Source organism: Clarias gariepinus, chromosome 1 (assembly GCF_024256425.1).
Source record: "Clarias gariepinus isolate MV-2021 ecotype Netherlands chromosome 1, CGAR_prim_01v2, whole genome shotgun sequence".
Lineage (NCBI taxonomy): Eukaryota > Metazoa > Chordata > Actinopteri > Siluriformes > Clariidae > Clarias > Clarias gariepinus.
In genome coordinates, this window is record NC_071100.1 from 42,447,891 (window position 1) to 42,462,106 (window position 14,216).

Sequence of the window (14,216 nt, forward strand, 5' to 3'; positions counted from 1 at the left end):
ATTTATATATATCTGGTGTGCTATACCATTACTACTCCATGTGCAATATCAAATATTATGTGCAATATAATCATGGGTGCAATAACAAATGTACAAGAGACAATTCTGCACCTTTGTGTACAGTCTGTAGTTTTTTAGTTTTCTCTATATATTTTTTTATTCTATTTATATCTGTCCCCCCCCAAAAAAAAAAAACCAACAACAAAAAAACTTTAACACTTTAACAATTAAATTTAACAATTTAACTGTAACAAATAACCAATTTACACATAAAATGTAGCAGTTGCACCCACTTACCATGCAGTAAAGAACACCAGAAATAAAGGTTTCAACGTCATTACTTTGCCACCAATGAGATGAGTTGTGGGAGTTACGTGTCTCGATATTATTAATTTGCCTACAACCAATGAGAAGACATGTGGGCGGGGCGACATGTGCAGCCCCGCTCCAGATTCAGCCCCCGGTACTTGGAATAAAGCGATATAGACGAGGAGTGAGTGAGTAAGCGACGAAAAGGTAGGATTTCGGCCAGAAGGGGCAGTAATGCACCCTTGTGGATGCAAACTGCCGCTAAACGCCAGAAAAGAAGAAGAGGAGCAGGAAGACGTGTATCTATGCATTGTTTTTTCCTGTTCTTGTTTGTTTTTGAGGAGACAAGTCCTAAAGATATAACGCAGCCTACAGGCTGTACCTGAGCAAACCGCCGTGTGGTGATTAGTGCCTCTTCTACATATTTTGCATATGAAAATTGGTTTGGTACAGAAAGCACATCTTCCTGAAAGAGAAACAAAGGGGACAAGTTGTTTTGTTCTGCATCCAGTGCATGTAAGTATTTTTTATCTCCGATTTAATTTAAAAGCTTCTGCATGCAGTTTATCAAGTGTTACTTTAAAACTTCTCCTGTAAAACACTCCAGACTCTCAGATGTCAGTGTTTTCCCTCACGGTTATTCATTTATTTGTTACGGGGGTTTAAACATTCAATTATTTATTAATCACTATAATTGTTAGTTTGATTATTAAACTGATTGTGTAGCAAATATTACACCCTAATAACCTTACTATTCTCATGCTTTTATGGACACAAAGTGACAAAAAAAATAATTTTAAATGTAAATTTTTAATGACATCCCTCACTGAGTTTCAGTTTTGTCTTCAGTAAATGAAAAGCATGGTCCTTTGGGCTAATTGGGTTAATTCAATTAAATTTTGTTTGTTTAGCGCTTTTGATCAATTGTCATTGTCGCTTCAGTCAAAAGAAAATTATAGAAATTTGTATAAAATGTAAAGAAATGTGTATGAATAAAAATGATCAGGTTGTCCCTGATGGGTTGCTCATGGCTGTTCAAGAACAGTCCATTTCTTTGACTTGTGTTGCTTTTGTGGTACGTTTGGGCTGTTATCCATCAGTTCTGTAAAGCTCTGTACTATCAATTTTGCAACATTTAACTGAACCTGGGCAGAAAGCATACTGCTTCAGAATTTGTCTATTTTTATCACTAGTCACATCAATGAAGTCTCCAAAATGTTTGACAGATGATGTGGTATGCTTTGGATCATGGGTCCTTCCTTTCTTTTGCCATATTTTCCTATTCCATTCTTTCTGGTACAAGTAGTCAGATACTACTAAATACTACTAACTATACTTTGGCATTAAGTGCTAATTTCCAGGTAGAATTAGGTAATTCTTTTTGTTAGCAACATGCTAACTTGGGTGAGTGATGTATATTTTTTTTCCCCAAAACAGCAAACTGTATAGACTTATAGGTTTAGCAGTCTGTATAGATTTAGCAAAAAAAAAAAAACATTAAATGAGTTATACTGTACATGCAAATATTAACCTTAGGATTAATTAAAATACAGTTTTGTATTTTAATTAATCCTGAGTTAATATTTGCATGTACAGTATAACTCATTTAATGGTAAGACGTTTTACTTTCTTTCTTCTTGGTGCTGTGTACATATGTAAATGATAACGACAAATCAGTCTGCAGTTTACCCCAAATCAATGTTTTGTGCTTTAAGTGAATTGTAAACAAGGGGGAAAAATAGTGTAACCGTCTACGTAGGGGCCTGGGAGTGCAGTTGAAATTCAGACAAAGACACAACGTCAGTTATATGGAAATGGTTTGGATATATTGAGTCAGTTTTTATTTAAAAAATAAAAACGTTTTTCACGATGGCCTATTTATTTCATAATGCAACTTTTCAGCAGAACGAGTCGTTCTGTCAATCAAGAGCGATAGGGCGGAGCCAGCTGTGTGATTGGTTGCTCCTTTATTCGAGACAATATTAAACGCTATTGTTTTTTCTAATGCGTTTTAGTAATGCAGCCAACATAATCCTTCATATTAAAATTCCATTCTTTTCCTGTAAAATATCGATATTACAAATATTCCTTTCTAAACATTCCACTGCGTTGCCACGGGTTACTGACGTCATCCTCGCGCGTTTGAGCCATGGTCGTGGCTAAAAGGGAAATATACCTCCTGTACAACATGTATACTTTTGGATGTTTATTTTCTAATAAAAATAGTTTACTCTAATTTTTCATCATAAACAATATATATATTTTTTTATATATATAAATGCTTATTTGTATATTCATGATAAAGCCCTTAAAAATAAATGTGCCACAAAATAAACATGAATTTGTATTCATGGTCTTGATGGCTGTCATGTAACTAGGGTTTATTTATTATAATATTAATATCATATTTGATAATAATAAACCTATGAATTTATGTTCTACTATAATATTTGATAGTGGTTATGTATGGGAGGGCAATCCATGGCAGGGGGGCATTTTAGCGCATAACACCGGAAAGTAACAATGAAATTAATTGGTATACCTATTGGATCATTTTTCTGTAATACAAAAAGTTTTATCGTTGTATAGTGAGAGAAAAAAAACGTTAGATTGATGTGCGCATGCCCAATAGAGCTCGAGCTGTATTCCTTCTAGCCTTAACTGTATTAAACCCATAATCAAAATCAAATTACAATTATTTAAAGAATATAGTACCACAAGCTGTTCATAAATTTTTGTTTATGTAATTTTAATATTTTTGGAATACTATTAACTGTGTATTGGTTAAACAAGACCAAAAAAAGTTACAGAATTAGTCATTCAGAAGGTTTTGAACTGACAGTTGTTTTCTGTAGTTTTACTAGAAGTGCAACTACATTAAAAAGTATAAACTTTCTTGTTTATACTGTTTTATATTGCTCTTTAAAATGTCACTTAACTTAACTAAAATAAGCACACTTGCACTATTCTTATTGCACTGTTCCATTTTTAACCATATCAGCCTTGTGTTGTAAACTGTCCCTTTTTGCAGAACAGTAACTCAATTATCTTACCTCTGTTGTTCTCCAGTGTTAAAGTTTTTTCAGTGTTACTTGTAACAAGGGTTGAGAGAAATGTAATTTCAATTCTCTATATGTATGTACTGTACATGTAGCAGAATTGACAATACTGTTAACTTTGCCTGATAAGGACAAATATTAGATTAGATTAGATTCAACTTTATTGTCATTACACATGTACAAGTACAAGGCAACGAAATGCAGTTTAGGTCTAACCAGAAATGTAATTAGCAGAAAGTGCAGGATAAAGGTATAAAGTCTAAGTACACTTAAGAGGGATATGTGCAGGGAGAAGCTATGGGTAACTATTACAGAAGGATATTATGGTAACTGGTATGGCTGGTAATTATACTTATGTGCAGGATATTATGTAAGCATAGTTTACATATTGCAAGTAACTATAATTATAAATTTACAGTGGGTGGTCAATATATATATACAAGTTGTTCTTAACTATTTACAAATAGATATGAGCATAATGAAAAATGTATAATGTAATAGTTCATAAAACACCACAATAAAGAGGAGGATGGGTACAGTTTAGTAACCTTTGAAGTGGCACTTATTCAGTAAACAGACACAATTTTAGCCAATAAAACATTTTATTTAGAGGCAGAGCTGCTCCGTTTAAGAGTGTACTCCACCCAACCTGTACACTCAATCTGCTCATTCATTCATTTATTTATGCTGTAGTAGCAGTCCATGGAACAGAATCCTTCAAACTCTCGGTCAGAATAAAATGACGAGACCTAAAACATTTCACGAGGCCTAAAAACATCTGTAGCGCAAAACGGACACCGATACAAACTGCAAAGTCTTACTTCGAGTGAAAGCCTGTCCGTGTTTCGTCTCATAGTAATATGTGTCTCTCGACAACAATTAAACAAACAATTAATTGACGAAAATAAAGAAACTAATTATTTATATTGACTAACCACACCAAGCCTTACCGCCGCCATGTTTTTCCACGCTAAAATAAAAGTACTTACATATAAATAAGATTACCGCTGATTGGCCAACGCAGAAGCTCCTTTCACCAATGAGAAACCTTTCGGCACGTCCTACCTTTCGACACGCCTTATTGCTCCAGCCTGCAGTTATCCCTACTTGCTTTATTCAGACGTAAGTACTTGCGCATGAAGTATCGAGTTAGGTCTAATGTTGCAATACATATTTTATGCAGTAGGTGGCAGTACAGTGTTTACTGGTAAATTATCCCTCTCTATCTGATCTGCTAAAATGAGCAGAACTGGCTGAAGTTCACACCAGTCCGCCATCTTCCGTGACTTTTGACTTAGCACACACCTTAGTATAAACATATATTGCAATACAGAAATAAATGCTTTTTAAGTATATTATTTAAAGTATCACTGAACATACACTACTGGTAAAAAAAGTTTAGGGTCACTTTCTAACTCCATGATCGTCCCTGAATTTGATTAATTTCTAGATTGTAAAGGAATGCTAAAGGCGTCCAAAAAATGCATTAATCTCTTTTGAACATTTAATGGTGAGATGTGTCTGCTACTTCTGCTCTGTAAAGACTTCATAACGCCTCTAATCTGAGGTGCTGTTAATTTGTCATTTTTCAGGCTGATAACTCTAAATGAATTTCTCGTCTGCGGCAGAGGTAGGTTTTGGTCTCACCCTCCTTGAATGGCCTTCATGAGAGCCAGTTACTTTATGGTGCTTCACGGATTTTGCAAATGCACTTGACAATACTGTTCTTGCAAGAACTATTACAGAAAGGCTGACCTCTGTGTATTAAAATTACAACTGTTGTTTTTGTTGTTGTTACGTGAAAACCTAATTCCATATGTGTTATTTTATAGTTTTGAAATCCCCAGTATTGTTGTAGAATGTAGAAAATAAATCACTAAAGAAAAACAAAGAAATTTGCAAGTGATCTAAAACTTTTGAACAGTAGTGTATATTGGGTCATATTTGTAAAACAAAGGAAAGAACATTAAGACAAACAACATATAAAACTATAAAGACAATATTTTAGCAGGTCAGGGAGGATCATCGTGATGCAGTCAGTGTAAGATACACCACTCAGTGTATCAGCAAGCAGGTATACACCAATCAGTGTAAGCTGCAAGTGCAGCAGGTCAGTGATGATGAATCAGTGCCTGCTGATGATGAACAACACCTCCCCCTTCTCTACCAAAGTGAAAATGATGCCAATCAAACTGAACAGGTAAGCTGGAATAAAATCAGTAGCAGCATCAGCTCATGCTAGTAATTATTATTGTAGTCAATATTATTTCAAAATAATATTTTCTCAGCCTTATTTTGAATTACACATTTTAATTAGTATTGTATACAATTTTAAGTTTACTAGCCCGAGCTAATGCTGCCTCTGATTTTATTCCAGTTTATCTGTTCAGTTGATTTTCACTTGGCTCGGGTACAGAAGGGGAGAGGTGCTGGTCATCATCATCACTGACTCTGAGGCTGCTGGATCCAGACTCGCTGTTCCTGACCGTATGTTAGAGCTGTCAGAGCCTGTGGAACTGTAATTTCCTTTCACGCAAAAGGGATAATCTGCTAATTTGAAGAATTTCACAGCATCTGCTTTTAAAGCTTTTTCTTCTTGTTGCATAAATTTGTAGCTTCACCTTTTCCTTTTTTTTTTTAATTTTCATCCATGACAATTATTCATTCTTTGCTGTATCAAGAAATGATCCATATCTCTCCCTCTGTAAATTAAAAGTGAATGGGGGCGTGGTTTTAGAACACGTATGGAATAGGATTACAATACATTCACATGCACACAAACTGTGCTGCTTTGGGCTGAATAGCTGGGGAAAAAAGAGCTCAGAGCCAACAATAGTGTTCAGCACAAAAACTTTATCAGCCTTTTTCAGCGTCACAAAATTATAATACAAAACATACAGAAAAAGTAAAGAAAAGGGTAAAACAATAGAGCATTTCGGTGGGGAGCAGCACAGCTAAGCTCCTGCTCTGTTCTCTCCTCCTCACGCGCACACATTCACCTCCTCACGCGCACTCCTCCTCAGTGGACACGCGCTGCAACTCATAAAGGGCAACATACTGTACATACATAATGTGATATACAACATAGTGATGGCCGTTACAAAACACACGCACTTTTTGCCGTACGATTAACGCAGTCATCTATCTGCGTAAAAAAGAGATGCAATATTATAGTTTCCGTGATTTTAAAAATAAATTCACATACTGACTGGGCCAGCCACATTGACCAGCGACCCACCGGGAGAACGCCCGGTACTCCAGACGGCCATTCCGCCACTGCCTAGCACTTTATTGCTAGCTGTAGCGGCGGTCCGCGAAGCAGGTATCCAGGTAAACAATAGGCGCGCAGGTCCAACCCACTGGCGCTGATTGACAGAACGACTCATTCTGCTGAAAAGTCATAAGATTTATTTCTTATGAAATAAATAGGCTATCGTGAAAAACGGGATTTTGAAATAAAAACTGACTTTAAAAAAATGACATCTTGAAATAAAAACAACATGATTAAATAAAATGCCTCTGCAATAATCTCTGTTATTGGGGAAAAATAATGACCATAAAAATTATTTCATAATAATAAGTAAATTTATATAGCAGAGTGCAATATATTTCACAGTAATAAGCTTTTTTTCAAAATATGTTTCATTATTTCACAATATCATTCATTCTCATATTACATATATGTGTCTTATTTATTCATAGAGTTATTTATTTCATCATGTCCTATTTGTTTATTTAATTTTGAACACTTTGGAGTTCCATATCTATGATGTGGCGGTGCGTGTTCACATGAATGATTAAGTTGAGGGTGAGTGTTATAGCAAAGATGATCTTATATAATCATGTAAAAGAAGGAGAAAATAGCAACATTAGAACATTATTGCAGGACCTGTAAAACGTGCACTATTTTGTGCAGCTGTTACAGGTCCTGCAATAATAAGTTTTTTAAACTACAGTACTCTGCTGTTTCTGAAAGGTTTGTTGAAATATATGTACAACAGTGACACACTGAGCCTAGGTCTGATTTTATTATCACTGTTTAACTAATGTTTATTGATTTTTCTTTTTAACCTTACCTCAAAATGATTAGCTGTTTTTTTTAATTTTTATTAGGTAGCATTAGGTAGCAACCCAGTTATAATCAGTGTTCTGCTAAGAGAATACTGGCAGCTTTGAAGGTGGAAGGATCTCTATGCCTATGCCATGCCGGAGAACCAATAAACTAAGGAAATGCTTTCTGGTTTAGAAATTTTAACGAACAGACTCTCTCTTTAGGCTTTAGTCATTTTCATGATAAATATCAAGACTAATTGAAATGGAAAAATATTGTGACCATATGTGTTTGTCATATTGGCCAGCCCTATCTGCTGGTACAACCTTCTTCCTATCTGTCCTCAGCTGATGCTTGACCTGCTGTCCCTGCCACATTCTCTATTTGAGATAAACATACTCTTTACTGGCTTCATTACTGAAACAAAAACAAATGTCATTAAGTGATTTATCATTACATGCAGATTGCTGTTGCATTAGCTGTTGGAGATGTTGACTCACCTCATAGCTTCCACAAATTTTATTTGCTAACTAGTGGTAGGTAGTTACTAACTAGTAAAGAAAATTCAGAAAGTACTAAAAATTATACAAATGATAATTAATTGTATAATTTAGTCAGGTTCTTTTCAATAAAGTATTACCTTACCTACAGTAATTGCCACTGTCTTTACCACTGACACTTTGCAAGTAAAATTCAGGTACACTTGTCAGATATTAAATTTTTTTTAACTTGATGATAGGATAACATAATTTTCAAACTAGCTACATCTTGCTTAATGTCTGTATCAAACTTGGATTGCTATGGCAAGGCTTTTTAATTTTTTTCTTTAAGGTGGCAGCACCCCAGCTCACTCCCATGACACCCTGCTAGGTCAATTCCTGGAGCTTATGTTGATAATGGTCAGAGGTGTGTATAAGAGAGATTCCACATTTGCATGTAAAATACAGATTTAACTAATATAATGTATGCAAAGCAGAATGTCTGTGTTAATTGATCGGATATCGGTTTGCATTAATTTATCAAATACTTGAGTATTATAATGGTCATCAGTTTTTTTTAATAGTGCACTTTTTTCCACCTTAGATAATGGCCTGGTTTCATCATGCCATGCAAGACGCAAGCCTACCTCAATCACATTCCATGAAGAACCATACACTGGACAATCATGCATGCCTTGAGTCAAATCCCAGATCAGCTATACCATTAGCTTTATCCGAGAGCCAAGCTTTGCCTCAGCTCCTTCAGTCCTCCAATACGTCCTACCCTACTGATTCAAATAAAATTGTATGCCCACAAGAGGGGGAGCAGATCTCTTCCCTTAACCAGACTAATGGTCCAGTGCATATGTCATACGTGACTCTCCAGGAACAGCGTTGTGTGATTAACTGGTTTCTTGGCTGGGGTTGCCCCCAAAAAGAATGCTTTCTTCAAGACCTAATTTCAAAGGCAGTACCAGGAAAAGTCTGCAGCTTACTGGAGCACCTTAACAAACTACAGGTGCTTTATTTCTTCTTCTTTTTTAAAGTAAATTAAATTAAATTTTGTTTGTATAGTGCTTTTAGCAATTGTCATAGTCACAAAAGAAGCTTTACACAATCAAAAGAAAATTATGGAAATTTGCATGAAATGTGAATTCTTCTTTTTTATTTTTAATAATAATAATAATAATAATAATAATAATAATATATTTTTTAGATAAAACACCATTAAACTAATACCTTCTATAATATTTCTCCTTTATTCATGAATAAAGTGGATAATATGAACTCAGTGGAGCTATTAAAACAAGTCTATGACAAGGTTCTGGAACAAAAAATATTCATAAAGGTTTGATAATAAAAATAAATAAATAAATAAATAAATAAAAATCTACTAACAGTCACTGGGAAGAGAAGGAAACCACAGAAGCAACCAAAAGCCCAAGAGTAATGTTCAACGTGATATTGCCACATGCTTCACTATGGGATCATTCTTTTAAGTTATTATTGACCCTTGGTTGTTTCTTTAAGTAATCTAATCCTTAGCCAGTCTGAATTTACCCTGTAGCAATTACACTTTATTACATATATGTAATTTGGCATGATGGCTGTTCAAAAATGTGTTTTTCCTCTGCACTTAAGGTAAAGGACCACTCTCCCAATATTTTTGACTGTCAGTTGAGGCTATGGACACAGTGGTTTGACACATGGACTGAGGAGGAAAGAAATGCCTTCTTGACCAGCCTGGAAGAAAAGGATCCAATGTTTGTTGGTCAGTTCTACAAAGAATTAGCTAGTACTGCTGGAAGAGATTAATTACTTCTAGATAAATATTTATAAAAATGTATTATTTCATGTATGCCTCATCTAAAAGTGCATTCAACAACGCCTTTTCTTTTGGAGGAGTAAATTCTTTTGGCAAAGTACTTAAGATTAATATTAGAAGGCAGCTGATCACCCAAAGGAGACTCAATGTAATGACATTTAAATGACAGACTGTAATAACATGAATGAATATTAACAGTGATCATAAATAAAATCTAAGGGCATGATGTAAAACATGATTAAAATAAAAGCATATGATTGCCAAATGGTCTGCATGGTCACTATCTTTTTAATGACAGGTAAACTGTTATTTTGTATTTTTATTTACATATACTTATAATATTAATTTATACACTTATTATAACAAATGTTATTTTAAATTTTTGTAGGGATTTTCCTTATATTATTTTTGTTGTTGTAATATGACATCCATAAATTGGGTTTTATTTATCTGTTTACTTTGCACATGCCTGCATTGACTAATTACTATTTGTATTAATTTTTTAATATGGTGATAATAAAAAAAAAATTATCTACAATTAATAGTTACAAAATTAATAGATGGCTGGAATTTGTTTGGTAATCAGAGCAGCTCTGTCGTTCAGTTGAATTTTTGTTATTGTCAAGAGCAAAGGGGCCAAAACATGTTGCATGTGAAAGTATGCCCCAGGCAAAAAGTGAGATCACTAGACATGTTATGCACTAAGTTACTTGATTTTTTTGCTAGTTTAAGGATGTGTTGATGAAATCTCAGCTTTGCAGATGACATCGCACTCCTATCAGCCATCAAAAAGGGCAAAAAGGCAAGGACGTCAAATCTGGAGAGGGAAGTGGCCAAGATTGGACTTCGGATTAGTGGGAGCAAGACCAAGATCATGAGAATTGGATACGCCTCTATAGACGATCCCACAATGGTGGGGCAGCAACAGAGGTCCCCAAACTCACCTACATGAATAGCATCATAGCTAGTGTTGGCGATGTCAAACACGGCGTAACTTGTCGTATTGCAAAGGCTGAGCCGATCTTCCAGCATCTGCAGCCCCTGACAAAAGTCTTGTTGCTTGGGTTCAAATTGACCTGAAGTGCCCCTCAAATATATTACTACTCAAATTTTTTTTTTTTTTTTACAAGAAATGGCTCATTTTAATCCCAACAGCTTTTGTAATAATGTTTCGGTGTAAAACTAAACTGTTGAAAAGTATTATAATATTCACAGCTTGGTAAAGCCCATTGAGTCAATTTTTGCAAAGACATACAGTGGTGTAAAAAACTATTTGCCCCCTTCCTGATTTCTTATTCTTTTGCATGTTTGTCACACAAAATGTTTCTGATCATTAAACACATTTAACTATTAGTCAAAGATAACACAAGTAAACACAAAATGCAGTTTTTAAATGATGGTTTTTATTATTTAGGGAAAAAAAAATCCAAACCTACATGGCCCTGTGTGAAAAAGTAATTGCCCCCTGAACCTAATAACTGGTTGGGCCACCCTTAGCAGCAATAACTGCAATCAAGCGTTTGCGATAACTTGCAACGAGTCTTTTACAGTGCTCTGGAGGAATTTTGGCCCACTCATCTTTGCAGAATTGTTGTAATTCAGCTTTATTTGAGGGTTTTCTAGCATGAACCGCCTTTTTAAGGTCATGCCACAACATCTCAATAGGATTCAGGTCAGGACTTTGACTAGGCCACTCCAAAGTCTTCATTTTGTTTTTCTTCAGCCATTCAGAGGTGGATTTGCTGGTGTGTTTTGGGTCATTGTCCTGCTGCAGCACCCAAGATCGCTTCAGCTTGAGTTGATATTCTCCTTCAGGATTTTTTGGTGGACAGTAGAATTCATGGTTCTATCACAGCAAGCCTTCCAGGTCCTGAAGCAGCAAAACAACCCCAGACCATCACACTACCATGTTCTTTTTCTGAAATGCTGTGTTACTTTTACGCCAGATGTAACGGGACACGCACCTTCCAAAAAGTTCAACTTTTGTCTCGTCGGTCCACAAGTATTTTCTCAAAAGTCTTGGCAATCATTGAGATGTTTTTTTAGCAAAATTGAGACAAGCCTTAATGTTCTTTTTGCTTAAAAGTGGTTTGCGCCTTGGAAATCTGCGATGCAGGCCATTTTTGCCCAGTCTCTTTCTTATGGTGGAGTTGTAAACACTGACCTTAATTGAGGCAAGTGAGGCCTGCAGTTCTTTAGATGTTGTCCTGGGGTCTTTTGTGGCCTCTCGGATGAGTAGTCTCTGCGCTCTTGGGGTAATTTTGGTCGGCCAACCATTTCTGGGAAGGTTCACCACTGTTCCATGTTTTTGCCATTTGTGGATAATGGCTCTCACTTTGGTTCGCTGGAGTCCCAAAGCTTTAGAAATGGCTTTATAACATTTACCAGACTGATAGATCTAAATTACTTTTGTTTGTTCCTGAATTTCTTTGGATCGTGGCTGATGTCTAGCTTTTGAGGTGCTTTTGGTCTACTTCTCTGTGTCAGGTAGCTCCTATTTAAGTGATTTCTTGATTGAAATAGGTGTGGCAGTAATCAGGCCTGGGGGTGACTACAGAAATTGAACTCAGGTGTGATAAACCACAGTTAAGTTATTTTTTAACAAGGGGGGCAATCACTTTTTCACAAAGGGCCATGTAGATTTGGAGTTTTTTTTCTCCCTTAATAACGTAAACCTTCATTTAAAAACTGCATTTTGTGTTCAATTATGTTATCTTTGACTAATAGTTAACGTTTTTTTTATGAGCAGAAACATTTAAGTGTGACAAACATGCAAAAGAATAAGAAATCAGGAAGGGGGCAAATAGTTTTTCACACCACTGTAAGTCTTGTCACCTGTGACTAATAATGGATCAGTTAAGTTTCAGGTGTGTATAAAAAGAGCCCAGTACACTAGACCTTCACATCATCTGCAACTAGACCTCTGACAACATGCCTAAGAGTCACCCTGAGACTATAAATATAATATCAACATCATTTATCAACGATAAAATGTTGAGTATCAAGAGGCTGAAGACCAGATCCACTGCTGACGTGGCAGACACCTTCAATGTGTCTCAGGATCAAGTACAAAGGATAAGAAAAATATATGAAGAGACTGGAGACGTTTTTGACAAGTCCAGGTCATGCAGACCCTGCAAGACAACTGCTTTGGAGGACCATTTGTTGGCTTTAAAATCCAAGGCCAGCCCATTTTCCACTGCAGCAGAGCTCCACATGACCTGGTCACCTAAAGTCCCTCTCTCAACCAGAACAGTTTGTAGAATTCTGTCTCGAAATGGCCTCCATGGTCGAATCAGTTCCCAGAAGCCAGCACTAAACAAAAGACAATTAAAAAACAGTGTGGCATTTGCCAAGGCCCACAGCCTGCCAAAAGGATGGACGGTGAAAAAGTGGAAGTAGGTGGATTTTTTTTTCAGATAATATCTTCTGTTGAATTACTTCACAGTTGCCGCGAATATTGCAGGAGACCTACTGGACCCCGGAAGGATCCGATATTCACCCAGAAAACAGTGAAGTTTGGTAATGGAAAAATCATAGTCTGGGGTTACATCCAGTATGGGGGTGTGTGAGAGATCTGTGGGGTCTAAGCCAACATCCATAGACTAAAATATCAAGAAATCTTAGCTACCTCCTATATTCCCAACCATAAAACAGGCAAAATTCTGGATGGTGTTCCATCACATACTTCCATCTCCATATCAAAGTTCCTCAAGGCGAAGAAGATCAAGACGCTCCAGGATTAGCCAGCCCAGTCACCAGACATGAACATCATTATATTTACATTTAGGCATTTGGCAGACGCTCTTATCCAGAGCGACTTACATTTTTATTTCATTATACATCTGAGCAGTTGAGGGTTAAGGGCCTTGCTCAAGGGCCCAACAGTGGCAACTTGGTGGTTGTGGGGTTTGAACCTGGAATCTTCCGAACCATAGTCCAATGCCTTAACCACTGAGCTACCCCTGGCCCTGGTTAAGGCATCATTGAGCATGTCTGGAGGAGGATGAAAGAGGAAGCATGGAAGACAAAACCAAAGAATGTTGATGAACTCTGAGAGGCATGCAAGACTGCTTTCTTAGCTATTTCTGATGACCTCATTAATAAATTATCTGAATCCTTGCCGAACCGCATGGATGCACTCCTTCAAGCTCATGGACGTCATACAAGATATGAAATTTAATTCGCTGATGATATGTAACACATTTTTGCATTTAAAGTATATTATTTGTTAAATTTTCAGATTACTTTATGTAGGCGACAAAAGTTTTGTCTTGCCAAAATTCAACCTTTCTGTATTCCATAAATGATAAATCGTTTTTAATTGAAACATAATTTGGGAGGGTTTTAGCTTTCATATAAGCTATTTCTGAAACCAATTGATTAGTTCAAAGTCAGGTGTTTCTACAAAATGAATAAGCGACAAGACTTTTGTCAGGGACTGTATGGCTAATTTGGTTGACTAAGAAGATCGACACGGCGACGAAAATTCA

At 36.1% G+C, this 14,216-nt stretch overlaps 1 protein-coding gene across 1 annotated transcript; it reads left to right on the forward strand.

Moving 5' to 3' along the window:
• Positions 1–541: 541 nt before the first annotated feature.
• c1h14orf119 (chromosome 1 C14orf119 homolog) lies at positions 542–10,096 on the forward strand. Its single transcript, XM_053495931.1, has 4 exons — positions 542–825; positions 8,251–8,325; positions 8,503–8,916; positions 9,540–10,096. The coding sequence occupies exons 3-4, from the start codon at positions 8,506–8,508 to the stop codon at positions 9,711–9,713; spliced, it is 585 nt and encodes a 194-aa protein (XP_053351906.1). The 5' UTR covers positions 542–825; positions 8,251–8,325; positions 8,503–8,505; the 3' UTR covers positions 9,714–10,096.
• Positions 10,097–14,216: the final 4,120 nt, after the last annotated feature.